The sequence below is a fragment of the Xiphophorus couchianus genome, chromosome 20 (genome assembly GCF_001444195.1).
Source record: "Xiphophorus couchianus chromosome 20, X_couchianus-1.0, whole genome shotgun sequence".
Lineage (NCBI taxonomy): Eukaryota > Metazoa > Chordata > Actinopteri > Cyprinodontiformes > Poeciliidae > Xiphophorus > Xiphophorus couchianus.
Genome location: NC_040247.1, coordinates 23576029 through 23590775, shown reverse-complemented (window position 1 = coordinate 23590775; position 14747 = coordinate 23576029). Strand labels below are relative to the sequence as shown.

General features: G+C 39.1%; 2 protein-coding genes across 4 annotated transcripts; one reads left to right on the top strand and one right to left on the bottom strand.

Moving 5' to 3' along the window:
* The first annotated feature begins 1813 nt into the window (after nt 1-1813).
* On the top strand, nt 1814-9010 carry aqp7 (aquaporin 7). 3 transcript variants are annotated; one of them, XM_028001738.1, is made up of 7 exons: nt 1814-1950; nt 3877-4031; nt 7182-7308; nt 7402-7539; nt 7638-7756; nt 8347-8564; nt 8675-8899. In XM_028001738.1, exons 2-7 carry the CDS (start codon nt 3906-3908, stop codon nt 8817-8819), a joined length of 873 nt encoding a protein of 290 aa, XP_027857539.1. In that variant the 5' UTR covers nt 1814-1950; nt 3877-3905; the 3' UTR covers nt 8820-8899. The 3 variants fall into 3 exon arrangements, with proteins under 3 accessions (XP_027857539.1, XP_027857541.1, XP_027857540.1); XM_028001740.1 differs by lacking the exon at nt 1814-1950 and having other exon boundaries at nt 3654-4031; nt 7402-7527; XM_028001739.1 differs by lacking the exon at nt 1814-1950 and having other exon boundaries at nt 3655-4031; nt 8675-9010.
* Nucleotides 9011-10772: 1762 nt separating this feature from the next.
* Nucleotides 10773-14723, bottom strand: tpgs2 (tubulin polyglutamylase complex subunit 2). The gene is made up of 7 exons (XM_028003897.1): nt 14544-14723; nt 14356-14435; nt 14175-14262; nt 13025-13165; nt 12768-12881; nt 12490-12653; nt 10773-11877 (listed from the first exon to the last, which is right to left on the bottom strand). The coding sequence occupies exons 1-7, from the start codon at nt 14623-14625 to the stop codon at nt 11659-11661; spliced, it is 888 nt and encodes a 295-aa protein (XP_027859698.1). The 5' UTR covers nt 14626-14723; the 3' UTR covers nt 10773-11658.
* Nucleotides 14724-14747: the final 24 nt, after the last annotated feature.

Below are 14747 nucleotides of genomic sequence, written 5' to 3'. Positions count from 1 at the left end.
TGTGTTTGGAAGCAGCCCATCACTTGGCGTTGCATAGTGTTGCATGAGAAGGACAACACAACAGGGTGAACAAGAACATGAATCTGAGGCAAGACTGTTCTTTGGGCATCCGCTTTGTGTTGATGGTGATCTCACCTCAATCATTACATCAGAGAAAGCAACTGATCTGCTTGCAGGAATGCTAAGCATGTTGACAGAGGCTAACCTATACCTTCAAAAAGTGTCATCAAACTACAGTCAAGTTACAGAAGCTTTTCTTGCGGAGATTCATGTGAAGGATTTGATTGAACTAGATCAGTCTTTAAATCCAAGTCTCAAGGCCAGTGTCCTTCAATCTTTGGACGTGTCTCTGCTTCAACACACCTTAGTCAAATTATGAGATCATTTGCAGGACTCTGGAGAAATTGACTGCATACTGGGGAAGAAATTTAAACATTTGATTCAGGTGTGTTGGACTCGGTACACATGTAAAAGTTGCAGGACATGGTCATCAAGGACTGGATTTGAAGACCCCTGATCTAGACCATCTCCCTGTTCAGAGAAGCATAGGACTCTGTTGGAACCTACAATCTGACATCTTCATTTACCATGTATCAAGTGAGACCAAACCATGAAGGGGAGCATTGACAATAGTCTATATGACTCTTTAGGTTTTGTTGCTCCCATAATACATTTGGGCAAAGCATTCCTAAGAGAACTGTCATCTGATAAGATAGACTAGAACACACCTTTAACCCTGATAAACATGGCATGTGGGTCTCATGGAAAGGCTTTTTGCAAGCTCTTGAAAACCTTCAAGTACTAAGATGCTGCACCCCAGAAAAGATGAGTGGACAAATGGGATGTGAAAGTTTTAGTGAGACACCACTAACCAAGAACACACACAATCCAAAGTAGTCATCATTCAAGCCGTCAAACAAGACGCCTACAAAGAGACACCGAAAAGCCTTTAGATAGGAAAACAAATGAACACAAAACTTGACACACTCAAACAACTCAGTCCTGCTGGACAACAACCTCATACAAGTCGGTGGTTGTCTCTCCTCAGCCAACTTCACAGACACTGAGAAACATCCTCTGAGTCTCCCATCTACCAGCCACATTGCCACAGCGGCTCATCAAGGGAGACACATAAGTTAAGGAGCTGTCTGTGGTGCTGGATGTTGGATAATTGGAATCCCTGACAATCCTGCACTGTGTTAGTTGTTCGCCCAAGAAACTAACACAGAACATGAATGCTATTTCTGCTCCATTTTGGGAACTTTTCATCAGGCCAATTGTTTGGAAAACAATGGAACCATATTCAACACCTTGCTGATACCTTTTAGAATAGGTGGAAAGGAGAATATCCATCCACCTTACAAAGTTGTGCAAAGTGGACTGAAACCAGACTCATCATCAAGAAAGGCTATGTAGTTCTGTTGAAGAACATGCAAGTCATCTTGGAAGAAAAGGCCCATGGGACTATTAGTGAAAACATTTCCCAGCAGCAATAAGGTCTGCAAACTGGAAGTATGGATTGTACAAAATAAGTGAAAGTCCTTTCATGCTAAATGACCTAATGTGTTTAAATATGTTGTGTTGATGTTTGTAGTGATAATAATTATATGAAGTATGATGCCCTTCAGTCAAATACTGTAAATTAGTCTATAGTAGCATTAATACATTGTCAAATAAGTTCATAGTTAGAGAATTGTTTGACTAAATTTATTCCAAGAATGGCCCATTTTTTGAATTCCATCTGAGTATGACATCTGTATTACAAACGATCTATGTCATGTTGCATTTGCAGAAACTTGACCGAGTGAGCTGAGCGCTCTTAGCGGCAAACTACATTTGACGCACATTTCTCCGGTAACCTTGTCAACAAGAATTTAGGAGAAAGTAAACGGCCCCTGAACATTCTGAATGAACTTTATGTACTTTGTTTCTTGAAAAACCTTCGTTTTTGTAAGTATTTATGTGTTTGGAAGATTCGTAGGCATGTGTTGTTGTTTTTCTTCGGTTGATAAAACGTAGAGCATCGTACATAATGTATGGGCGTTGCATTAACATGTGTGTATCAGCTAGTAATGTGTTTTTCCTCCTGTTGTTTTGAGTGTAGCATTAGGATAAATGTATTAGGCTTATCTTAATGTATTTTGCCTTCAGTTGTGTTTTAGTTACAAAAAATTATAGATCTTCAGTTAAGAAAATCAAGCCTTGCTTAGAGACCTTTCATCAAATGTTCTTGTCACGTTCACATAATTGTCGCTGTATTGTGCCCTAAGGGGCGGCGGCGATGTGGACTTAAGGTTTTATCATGATATGTTGCGGTACTATTTCGAAACCAATAAGTGAGGACAAAAAGAATGACATTTTCAAAAACATGTTATTTTCATTCGTTTTTCAGAATATTCAACAACCTGAATGGAGAATTCACATTGCACCATCACACGTCAAGCAGTAAAAAACCACCTCAATAACTGCGGCCCCAATAACTCCATATGAGCAATGAAATAAACAAAAGAACTAAAAAACAGTGTTCTGCTGTCTCTGGAGACATAAATTTGATTTATTATTTGCCCCCAGACAGAGAGGGAGAGAGAGGTTACAGTTTACAATAAGGTGGAAACTAGTGGTGGATGTGCATTTGATGACATTCTAAAATTAAAGTGCCATATTGTGGCAAGTCATGACAACTACAGCTGATTCAATGAGCCTTGGCAGTGCCATCTAAGCATTAAGCTTTTTCCCAATCAACATCTGAAAATTAGCCAGCAGTCTCGTGTAAATATAGCCTAAGTTGCACTTTCACTTACCAATACATTTCCAAATGTATTGGTATCCATTGATACTTTCATTAAACAAATGGTTTAATGTCAGGATTTCTTACTAAAAATCCTGACAAAGACAGTTTTGGGAGGTTTTAAGGATCATTAATTAGAATTTATTGTGACAGCTATAAATCAAAATTCTTATCATGATAAGAAATGTATCACGATAAGTGATAAACGATAAGTGCCCCCCCATACATAGGACCATACAAATGGACTGGTTTTGCATTTTACCCCGTCTTTCACCTATCTGCTAGTGCCACCTATCAGCCTCTAGGTGGCACTAGAGGAAAAGTTATTTGACTTTCAGAAGGCGCTGGCACTCAGTATTCATGTGAAGCAGTTCAAATAGACATTAAAACAGTACAGTAAATTCTGCTGGCAGAATGTCACTAGAGGCTTCATCAGCTGTTTTCACTTTAAATCTAATTTCCTCCCTTTGTGTTGGGCTTTTAGCGCATGATTAATGTCATTATGTAAACTTTGTAGTTTTGTGTTGTAAAGTGTAGATCATCTGTGACATTGAAGAAATACTTTGGAATTTATACTTTGTGCTGTATTTTTTCACATCTGGACATTTTGTCAATCAGCAGAGCTTATGTGTAAAAATGCAACAAAAAACATGAGCTTAGACTAGGGAAGGCCCACAATGGATTTCAGTTAAGATCTTGTATCTCTGTTTTTTATGTCCTTCTCATCGGAGTGCTGGGCACAGCAAGTTGATTTTCCTCATTGGCCAAAACACTGGAGTATCTGACGGTGGATTTTGAGTAAATCCGTCAGAAGGTGGGGTTGGATCAGGGCTATAAATTGTGGGACAAACCCAATGGGTTAGTGAGACAGAGGGAGGCTGACTGACAGACACACACACACATTCACACACACACACACACACAGACACAGACAGAGGGAGAAAAGGGAAACAGAAGAGAAGAGGAAATTATTTAGTTAGTTTTTTTCCCACCATTTGACATAGGACTATATATTTTTCACAGGAATCTGAAGATGAGAGGCCTGTAAGTTTTTTTTTTTTTGCCAAATCTATAACCTCCACCAAAAGACTGAAGCAACGAGGAGAAAGTCAAAGACATGGGGCCGTCAGTGGAACTGGAGGTCTCCATGCAGGGCAAACTGGAAGTAAGGCGACCCGAGATCCGTCTGAATGAACTCTCACGAGTGGCACTTGCTGAATTCCTTTCAACATATGTCATGATGGTAAGAATAGATTTGCAGAAAGGAATCCTGTTTATTCTGTTGTATTGTTCTTTTATCAATAACTGTCCTTTGTGTTCAAAACATATGATTTGCCTGCATAAGTAACAACCGTATGTGATTAATTATTAATACCGTGCTCTTCGCCCTGATAACCTGCCCCGACTCTCTAATGCACACGAACAAGCAGCTTTTTTATGTCACATGTTCTGTGACAGGGGATTGGTGGGAGCCGGTGGGTGAACCAGGAAATGCTGTGTCACGAGAGCAATGGTCAAGCTGCTGGCCACATGGAGAGAGTTTCAAAAGGCACATGTTATTGGTGAAAAGGTCACAGTAATCCAATACCTAATACACTAGGAGAAACTAGAAGGAAGACTCAGTAGAAAAGAAAATCTTGATAATGACTAGCAGATAAATAAGTGGGTGCAAACAGAGTCAAATTAAAACACACCTCTGACCTAAACACTTATCATAGTTTGCAGCAAGAATCCAGCTTTGACTGTTTCCTGTTGTCAGTGTCAGCGTTTTTCTCTCTGAACAGTTTCACAGAGTTCAAATTTAGAAGAGACAATGATGAATCATAAGTTAATAACCAAGTAGAGATTGTCTATACAGCACTTTTCATATGTAACAAACAAACAAACAAACAAACAAACATAAAAGCGTCATCAAGCTTGAGAAAATATAATGACTGGTATATTTTGACTCTAGTTTCATGCATGTCTTGGCCAGTTTGTATCATTCAAGCCAGTTTTGTACCTAGGCATTCACATTTTGTCTCCTGCAACTTCCATTTTGTACCCATAAACCAAACCTTCCCTCAAAAACAAAATAAAAAAATCTTTTTGGTGCATCTATTATAAACTATTGAATACCGGTTTATTTATTTTTGTAGTTAAGCAATAGTTCTCCTAATAATTATTCTCCTGATAATTATTGGCATTACATAACCATTTTTCACCATAATTCAACTATGGATATAATATAGAAAATTACTTTAATTCATGGCTTGCAAAAGCAACACATACCAATGCGTTATTTGTGCCAAACTCAGCATTAGAGACCAAACTGCAAAGGTACAAAACGAAGAAGATGCAAAAATAGCCAGCACTTCTACATTTGAAAACCAAAAGGGAGAAGAAGTAAAAGCACATAAAAGGAGGCCTAAAATAAAAAAATATATATTTAATCAGACCTGGCATTAAAACTAGCTTTAAAATCAAACTCGGTTAAACAAAAAGGTCTCTAGCTGCTTTTCAAAAGATTGAGCCGAATCAAGGCAATGGTAATCATTGAGTTTCCAGTTACATAATATTCTTTTATCTCAGATCATTACCTTGTTTTTTTTTATTCTGCAGGTTTGCTGTGTTCTGTTAGTTTCCATAGATCCATAATAAAGGCATTCTGATCAGCATTCTTCCCTGCACAGCTGTAGTACATTTACTTGTCTGGTTTTCATGCCACTAATCACCTCCCTACCATTTAAGTTTGCAATTTTCAGTCACTTCTTCTCAGATCTTTGCTGCGCTGATTCTCTGTGGTTCAACTCGTGTTACTCTCCAGCATGTCTTCTTTTATTTTGTATTTCCTCTGAGTAGGTCTTTAATATCATAAGACTGCCTTTCTCTTGCCTGGTTTTGAGTCTTACTCCGTTTGCTAACAGAAGGAAGAATCTGACCAACAAAAGACCCAGCATACACATCCCTGATACCCCATGGCTTTCAACTTCTGCATCTCTCTGTTACTTTCCTCCTTGTTGGTTCCTCATTTTGTCCCCCTCCACTAGTTCTTAACCTGAATTTGGCTCTCTGGATATTAGCATCATCGAATCCCAACACTACTGTTGGTGGTGAAGAGTCATGTGCAGAACTCTCTAGCTGCGGCGAATCCATCCACTCCAGTTAATGGCCTGGTTCAGATTTTCCAGGTGCCATAGAGCCAGTGACATGTTTACTGCAAACCAGCTTCACTTCCTGCATCATGAGCATCACCCACTCTCTTTCAACCTCTGGCTGCACCTGCAGCTTCAGGGGCATCTTTTTCCACCTCATCGTCTCCAGCAGACCCTCCTGAACATAATTTTCCTTCAACTTTACACTTGTGGTTTCCATCTTAAGAAAGAGACTTGTCCTGTCATTTTCATTATCCCCATCCTCTGCCCAGTATCCAAGGTCTCCAAATCCCCAGCCTTGTTCTAAACTGACAGCCATGGTGATATCATTTATTGCCACAAGCAGCACTTTGTTTAAACAGTCTGCCTCTTCAGACACCTAGATCCACAAAAGGCTTACTTCTGTCTCAACATCCCGTCTAAAGCAAAAGGGCCAAGCAGGGGCCGCCTTCCATTTCATGCTACTGCATTTCAAAGGGAGAGATGGCCAGCTTCTTATAGCGAGTGCCTTCTCAGAGTGGGTGGAGGATGGCCTGCCACTTTAAGTAATTGTCCCTAAGTCCTCTGATGGTGTCGAGGCTGATCTGCCTACTTCACTGACTGATTCTGCCCTCTCTGTCCTGTCTGGCTGTTCACCAGACACTTTCTGCAGTTGCCACTGAAGTGGCCTCTGAACCACCTCCTCTCTGGGACCTGCTTGGCCCACTTGGTTGGGATTGTGTTTTGTTTTTCTGGTCTGCTGGGGTAACTTGAAATTTCCCTCATTTTTGGGTTGTTTATGTCATTCTTGTGTTGGCTTAACACTGTAAAAGACATTTCAAAACAACCACTGCAATGAGACAAAAATGTGTGCAATATGTTGTCTCTGTTGTGTGTTTGTTAGAGGCTGTGCAACTGCATTTGGACTGATTGGAGACAGTCTAGTTTATTCTTATTCAAACATGTAAGAGTCCCAGGCATGAAGAGATGAAAACGTGATGGTTGTCTTCTGATCGATGTTTGAGACGCTTAGAGATGCTTGGAGGTACAAAGGGTTTTAGTCTTTATGGTGAAACTTGCTTCCTTCCCCAAACATCTGGGAATTTAATAAGTTGTAAATCTCAGGAGGAGAATGTTTGATAAAAAAAAATAAAAGTAAATCCTGTGGTCCACTACACATCTTCACACAAACTTGTTGAAGAAAAACTTAACTTTCACGTAAACTTGTGAAAGTTAAGGTTTTCACAAGTTGATATTTTTCCTTTTTTCTTATTTGCCAGACATTAGGTCTGGGTTCGGTGGCCCAGGTTGTGACTGGTGAAGGAGGAAAAGGAACGTTCTTCAGCATCAACATTGGCTTTGGCCTGGCTGTTGCAATGGGGGTTCATATTGGAGGAACTGTCTCCGGTAAGAGAATAAATCCCTTAAATAACTTCAAAGGCTTTGGTGTTCATATGCAGACGACATGACTCTTGTAACCCTTTTGTTTCTCTTTTCCAGGGGCTCATATGAATGCCGCAGTCTCCTTCGCATTGTGTGTTTTTGGCCAACTACCATGGAAGAGGCTCCCCTTGTACATTTTTGCTCAGCTATTTGCGTCGTTTCTTGCAGCAGCAACAGTTTATGGTGTTTACTATGGAAAGTCTGCTGATACTACTCACTTGGCATGCACTATTCCTGTTCTTTTTGATGGTTTCAAATAACAAGTTATTTACTTACAGTCATTTTACTTACAGATGCCATTTATACTTTTTCTGGTGGAAACCTGACTGTTACTGGAGAAAAAGCCACGGCTGGGATCTTTGCCACTTATCCAGCACCATACCTCTCTGTGTTCGGTGGCTTTGTTGACCAGGTAGCCATGAAACTTAACTAAAGAATTACAACCACAAATCAGATTTATTGAGTTCATACCTTTTTCTTTCTTCAACTGTTTTACAAACTTCCTTCTTGTGGTAAAGTTCCACCTGCAAACTGGACTGGATGCTGGAAACTGTATGAAGAGCACCTATGAACATGAACTTCCCAGTCACTGGTTCTGAGTCAGATTAGTTTGCGGACTTTGATTTGGCCATTATAACGCATGATTTTGATTTCACCCATTAAAGCACTGACGTAGCTGTGCCGTCTTCCTGCTCATGTAATAAATTAAACAATGCACCATGAGATGTTTAAAGGCTGTTTAAACATCTCACTTGGTTTATAACACAACTCGGCTTTAAACATCTCCACAACTTCATCCGCTCTCTGCCTGCTGTGTTTCTCGGTCTTCAGTTTTTAGATTTTCATTTGTAAAATAAGAAAAACTTAAGCCTTGTATCATTTTCTTTCCATCCTGTCACAATCTAAAATCTGCTGTTTGCAGTGTTTTGCATTGTTGCATCTTTGCATTTTTCATACTGTGGAAAGCGGTGTTCTCATTATTATTTGTGGTGTGTTTGCCAGGTGTTTGGCACGGCCATACTGCTGATGTGTCTGATGGCTCTATCTGACGAAAAGAACAAACCAGCTGCCAAAGGGACTGAATCTATGTTTGTGGGTGTCCTGGTGGTCCTCATTGGCATTTCTTTGGGCAGCAACAGTGGTTATGCTATCAACCCCACCAGAGACTTGGGACCTAGGCTCTTCACTGCAGTTGCAGGCTGGGGTTTGGATGTATTCAGGTAAACACGGACTTTTTTGAGATACGCTCCGGTTAACTTTACAGATAAAGTTTGTCCTTTGGTTTTGGTCACCCCCAACTGTTTCTATATGTCCGTCATTCTCTTTGTAGGGCTGGAAAATTCTGGTTCTGGGTCCCTATAGTGGCCACTCCCATAGGTGCAGTGCTGGGAGGAGGGCTTTACAAGGTATGTGTACAAATGCACCACCCAGCCCCCTCTGAACAGTACCAGGAGAAGGATAACAGTGAGGAATAATCTCTCCCGCCAAAGAAGAAGCGAAACATCTGTTCCACGTGAAACTTGAAACAAATGGAAACAACGAAGAGCTTGTACAGCTGTGACGATCTGAGGATGCTGTTGAAACATGCTGCACAACCTTAATGAAGCACTTGAACAATACCTGCAGTGCGCATAATTTGAAAACAATTAAAGCTATTTGCAAAGTCTTCTGCTCACTAATTCTTACCATTTTTTAAACTATGTAGGAATTAACATGCTTAAAACAAAGATAATGACATTTCTTGCCACACGGACAATTAAAAACAATTGTTTTGTGATAAGTTTTACTCTCCTGTTGGGAATAGCGGCGTAGGCATGCTTGGAAGACAGAAGTATTATAAGGCAAAAGATCATACGGCAGTGATCAGGGCCTGGGGTCCTTCGTGAAATGTCAGGGTATGCAAGACGTAAACAACTTTTTGAAAATAAATAGAAGCAGCAGGAGCCAGCTCCTCGCAGCGTTCAAAGGGCAGCAGCACAAGGACTGAAATAAGTTCCCTCATATAGATTTCCGTCAGTTCAATGCACAGCAGTCTAGAAGTCTAGAAAATATTGATTAATGGTGTCTGATCAGGTTTTCTTTTTTACATTAAGTGCGACAGATAGAAAAAGATGCTCTGAAATGCTGCCATATATTAATATGTGCCTTTAGTTTGTCAACATTGAGTAAATAACCACAGCATTCAAAGTCACAGTTCTCCAAAACATTTTTAAACTTTGGAAAGTTTAAAATGCATGAAACTGAAGCCTGCGTCAGTGATAACATCGACAGTAACATTCTTCTGGGGCCTGGGCTGTTGGTTGAGTAAATATCCATACATCCTCATATACAAACACAATCTCAAGGGGGGGCAATCAATTTATCCTTTTCACTATTTTGTGTTTAATGTTTAGACTTTTTGTCTTGTTTTCCTTGTGCAAAATCTTGTGTCCAGACGGGATATTTAGAAAGGACTACGTGTCAGTTTACATACCTTTTCAACTCATGGTTTTGAAAGTATTTTGTGAATTCTCAGAGTAAACATAGTCTACCGTAAGGAAACATGACTTTCAGACTTGAATATATAATATCTACTGACAGCAGGGCCCTTAGTGCAATTTTAGGTTCTTCATAAGTTAAAATCTCTCATATTTTCAAAGAGTCTAACTGGTTCAAACTGGGATCAGAACCACAATCAGCACAAATCTTTAGACAATTCTATAAATTATGTTCAGTCACATCTTAACAAAGCCCTTAACTACAAAGAGAAACAAACTATCAGAATGCAAGAGGATTTTGATTTAGTCTTAATTGTACATTTTTGACTGAAATGTACGTAATTTTATTGCCAATTTAGTCCTTTTTTGTTTCCTATGTTAGTATTTTCCTTTTAGAATTGTTTTGATTTATTAAACCTTACTATATTTTAGTTAACAAAAGTTAGTGGAATAATCTAAGAAGTCAGACAAATAGATTTTTTAGGGTCTATTACAACTTAAATGAAAATAATTTCTTGGTGAAATATTTGTGATAAGCTTGAGAAACACTGGAACTGCACACAGTTGAAATAAGATGTAATTGGTTTTCAATATTTTTACCTATTAAAGACAATCCTGACCATTTTGTGGTAGTTTTTAGTCATTATGCTTTTTTATTGTTATGTTGTGTTTTGATGTACAGCACTTTGTATCAGCGGTGGTTGTTTTAAAGTGCTTTATAAATAAAGTTGGTATGGTATGGTATGGTATGGAAAAATGAACACTGTAAAACTACGATGAAAAATCCTACTCACCAAAAACACTGGGTGAAATATCGCGTTGGACCAAAATGGAAACATGTGGGTATCTTAATGGCAAAGTTTTTGAAATACCAGGGAACGGACAAGTAACTTCAAGACCATGAAGCAGTTCTCTTTTATATTTTCTTGAAGCAGAAAACACAAAAAGAAAGATTTGTTACTGGTTTAATATCAAATGTGTTCTATGACTGCTTTTTTCTGTAACAGTTAGTAGGAACACTGATTTAAAGGAGCTCAGATTAGGCATCGGCCGGTATGAGACCCACTTTATGACGACCTTGCAAATATCACAACACCTACACAAACATTTACAACAAAAGTGTAACAATAATTAGTCATTTTATTCAAAACATAGGAGACAATCAGAATTTCTGCTGCAGTATTGACATATTGCTTCTAAGGTTATAACAATCTTGTATACATTAAAAGTTACATTTAATTATTATGTCAATTTCTTTACATTATAAATAAGAAAACAATATAAAATAACTATCTCATCCAGAATGTTAGCTGGAGATAGGCACCAACACCCCTCCTGACCCCACTAGGGACAAGGGTGTTAGAAAATGGATGGATGTATAAAATAACTACAGCAGCAGTTTTCCAGTGGTTATTGCACACATTTCTATTCCCTTTTGCATTGAAGCTAAATGTCTAGTATTAGCTGGTGATGGGTGGTATACTTGTCTCAGTTTTTCTGCAACAGCACGAAAAAACAAAAGGTGGTGTGAGATTTTTTGCAAAAATCTTTGTATACCTTAAAAACCAGCAACTGGTCCAAGGTTAGCTCAGAAGGATTAATTTTCTGGTAAAGTTTCAAATCCGTCGACATTCAACATGTCAACATCTTGTAAATACCAAACTGAACACAGGAGAGGCCATTTAAATCCTGGTTATAGACTACGCATTCTCCACAACATGCTCTTGTGTTACAAAAACCTGCGTTTAAGCAAGCAGATGATAGCAGATTTGTCTTTTGAAGATGTGGTGGTGAAACAGACAAAAAGAAACGTCTCTCTCTCTAGATTGGATCTGTTTCACCGTTTTGCTCCACCGTGTCTTCCTGCGCTCCCTTGCCCTTTAGCAGCGCCTCCAGAGTTGGACTGGGCCGACTGCTTCTTCTTGGGGGGCGGTACCTTGGCTTTGCCTCTGAAGGCCTTTGTGGGATCCAGCTTGTTTAGAAAAACATCTGCAGTTGAATCCGTCTGGCTAACCTCATTGCTGAAAATCAGGGGCTGGTAGAGGGACGCCCACTGCTGCAGAGAAAACCAGCACATTAGAACATGAACACAAGATGTAAAGAGTTGTGACAAAAGGTTTAGAAGATTAAGAAATAAAAGAATATCCATCACTGTTTTTATGTTTTAAAACAGTAGCTAGATGTGTTTTAAATGATATTAAAAAAACCCCATTGTGCTAAAAATACCAAATCAGATAAAACTACGGTCAGGAGTCCCCCAAATCTTTACATTGTTGTGTTGTTTTTTTCAACAGTACGTTAAAAAAGCTGAACATCTCTCCATGATTAAAGAAAATCATGGAAAATCACAAGACTGAAAAGACCCACATCAACACTGCAGCAGATGCAGGAATTTCTAACATGACATGGTTGTGGTCCATAGAAAAGTTGTGTGTAGAGCTGAAAATGTGTGTGAGAAAGGTGATCTAAAAACCTAACCTGGTTACACCAGTTATTTTCGGAGGAATGGGCCAAAATGCCAGCAAAAGGTTTAAAATACATGTATACTTACAGCTTTGAAACAGGTGTAAACCCTCTTTTTTTGCATGCAAGTATCTGGTTTCAGTTGAGGATAAGAAATAGCAAAACAAGACACAACAAAAAAAATTTACATCCTCCCATTATCTACCTTAGCCTGCGGGCTTGGACCATATGGTGTGTAGGCATACTGCCACTCAGGTAGGCCCAGGTGTGTTATCATCAGTCTGTAGTAGGCAGTAAATGTTGCAGTCAAAAAATGCCAGCACAGTGAGCGGTCCAGGAACCAGATTTCACTGTGCTGTGCAACCACTCCTGAAAAACAAAACAGCGAAATCAACATGATGTAACAGAAAATCTCATCGTCTTCAGGTTTTCTCTGCGTTTCTAATTAATAAAAGTGATATTATGTAAACGTGAACACGACACCTGGAGTGCAGTTTTTGTAAACCAGACACACTTTTCCATTCCCGCCGCAGGAATCCAGCTCATAAATACGACTCCGGGCATCAAAATGAGGCGCAGACGGTGCAGGCTCCAATCCTGACAAAAAGAGGAAATAATGCCTCCTGAACAAATATTTACTTTCCTGTGCAAAGAAGCACACGTAGCATAGATGTAATTGAAAGTGGCACGCAGAGGTTGTTGAATAAAGCATGTGCGTGAATCAGTCAGGTGAGCTTTACCGCTTTCTGAGCTGCTCTCCTCCCAGTCCAGATCAACCAGTGAGGGGGCATTAGGGAGAGAGAAAACAGACGTGGGCTGAAGCAGCGGGCACAGCCTGCCCACGCCGTTGATCATCATGCAACCTAAAGGGACACACTCATCTGAAAGATGACATACAGTCATGGATGAACGAATTAAAAATTTTTTAAAAAGTCGTTTTTAGTAGACATAATTTAAATATGTTCTGAATAAATCTAAAAACTCACTAATTAAGTTGGTGAAATATCAGTAGAGCAAACTAAATATTCACGGAACATTTTGTTTATCTCAATACATTTAAAAATGGGAACTCATATAGATTAATCACACACCAAGTGGTTCCATCATTTATATTGATTTACAGGTAAAGAATTCTGTTTCTCAGAAAACTACGTCATTACACAAGACCATAAATATATATATATTTTTTTAATATTGTGGCATACACACTCACTGGTAAGACTGCTGAATTGACAATTGTCAAGCTAAAAGTCAATGACGAGGACAATCCATAAACAGTAGTTGCTAAAGAAGATGGTTGTTCACACATTACTGCATCCAGACATATTAACAGAAAGTTAAGTGAAAGGAAGACGTCTGGTGGAACAAGGTCCAAGAGGGATAACTGACAAACTGTTATACCTAACAGGAAAAGGAAAAGGAAATTGGAGCAGCAGCCCACTGCAGACCAGTTTGCTGCATTGGCCAGCAAACTGGTCTGACCTAAACCAATCAGAGAATCTGTTGAGTGTTGTCAAGAGAAAGACAACACTGTGACTGGTGTTTCGTAACACCAGTCACAAAAATGCAGAAGGCGTCTATCAAAATAATCTGAGTACCTCAGGCCATGCTGCATTGATGAAGTAATTCATTAAAAAGGAACATAGACCGAGTGTTTAGTGTATATATCGTACCGTACATGAACACACTTTTCAGTAGGCCGTCATTAATGTATTTAAAACTAATGTAAATGCAGTTTCATGCAATACTGTAATTTTCTGAGGAACTGTAATTTCTGAAATTACAATAAATAAACACGAAACATGTAAGGAATTAGCATTTATAGTTGTAATAAATTACCTTTAAGTACATCGAAATTTGCTAAAATTACGATGCTAGGAGGCCACCTACCGTCCAGTTTAACACTCCAGGTTAATGTGAATCCATCAGTGGTCAGATAGAAGTCTCGCATATCCTCTGGTAAAATACACGTGTTTTTCTAAAGGAACAATATGAATGAGTTACACGTCAATATGATAAATGACAAACCAAAATTCTTGAAGCTGCACAAAAGGGGCTAATTTTATTCTACCTGCTCCCAAGACAGGAGGGTCCTCTTTTCTGCAGGGTCTCTCTCTGCGTAGCGCACATCCACCACCCCTGGCATGTTTTCTGGACCAAAATGGACAAAAAGCAAAACATGTTTAAAAGGTAACATATTTCTTGCAAGCCAGTCTCATCATAAATGGCTAACAATAATGAATATAAGACAATACAAACCGAGTATTCGAGTAATTCCGAGGGTCAGCCTCTCAGTAACACCTTTGAACACAAACGCATCTTTTGTTTCGTCCATTGTCATAATTTCTGCACAAATATTAGTAGAAATTTGTCAGAAATCCTCCATACATCCTTCCTTCTGCATCGAGTCATAGGAAGCGACAAGAGCAGTTTACAAACAAACCTGACATATTTTGACCAATA

What these genes read in the sequence shown, in the direction of transcription:
- tpgs2 (XM_028003897.1), bottom strand. Translation starts at nt 14,625, where the DNA reads ATGACAATGGACGAAACAAAAGATGCGTTTGTGTTCAAAGGTGTTACT. An exon ending in CTGGAGTGTTAAACTGGACG is followed by an intron (nt 13,166 to 14,174) that starts GTAGGTGGCCTC and finishes GTCATCTTTCAG; the next exon opens with ATGAGTGTGTCCCTTTAGGT. An exon ending in TTACAAAAACTGCACTCCAG is followed by an intron (nt 12,654 to 12,767) that starts GTGTCGTGTTCA and finishes TTTGTTTTTCAG; the next exon opens with GAGTGGTTGCACAGCACAGT.
- aqp7 (XM_028001739.1), top strand. Translation starts at nt 3,906, where the DNA reads ATGGGGCCGTCAGTGGAACTGGAGGTCTCCATGCAGGGCAAACTGGAA. An exon ending in TATTGGAGGAACTGTCTCCG is followed by an intron (nt 7,309 to 7,401) that starts GTAAGAGAATAA and finishes TCTCTTTTCCAG; the next exon opens with GGGCTCATATGAATGCCGCA. An exon ending in TGGGGTTTGGATGTATTCAG is followed by an intron (nt 8,565 to 8,674) that starts GTAAACACGGAC and finishes TTCTCTTTGTAG; the next exon opens with GGCTGGAAAATTCTGGTTCT.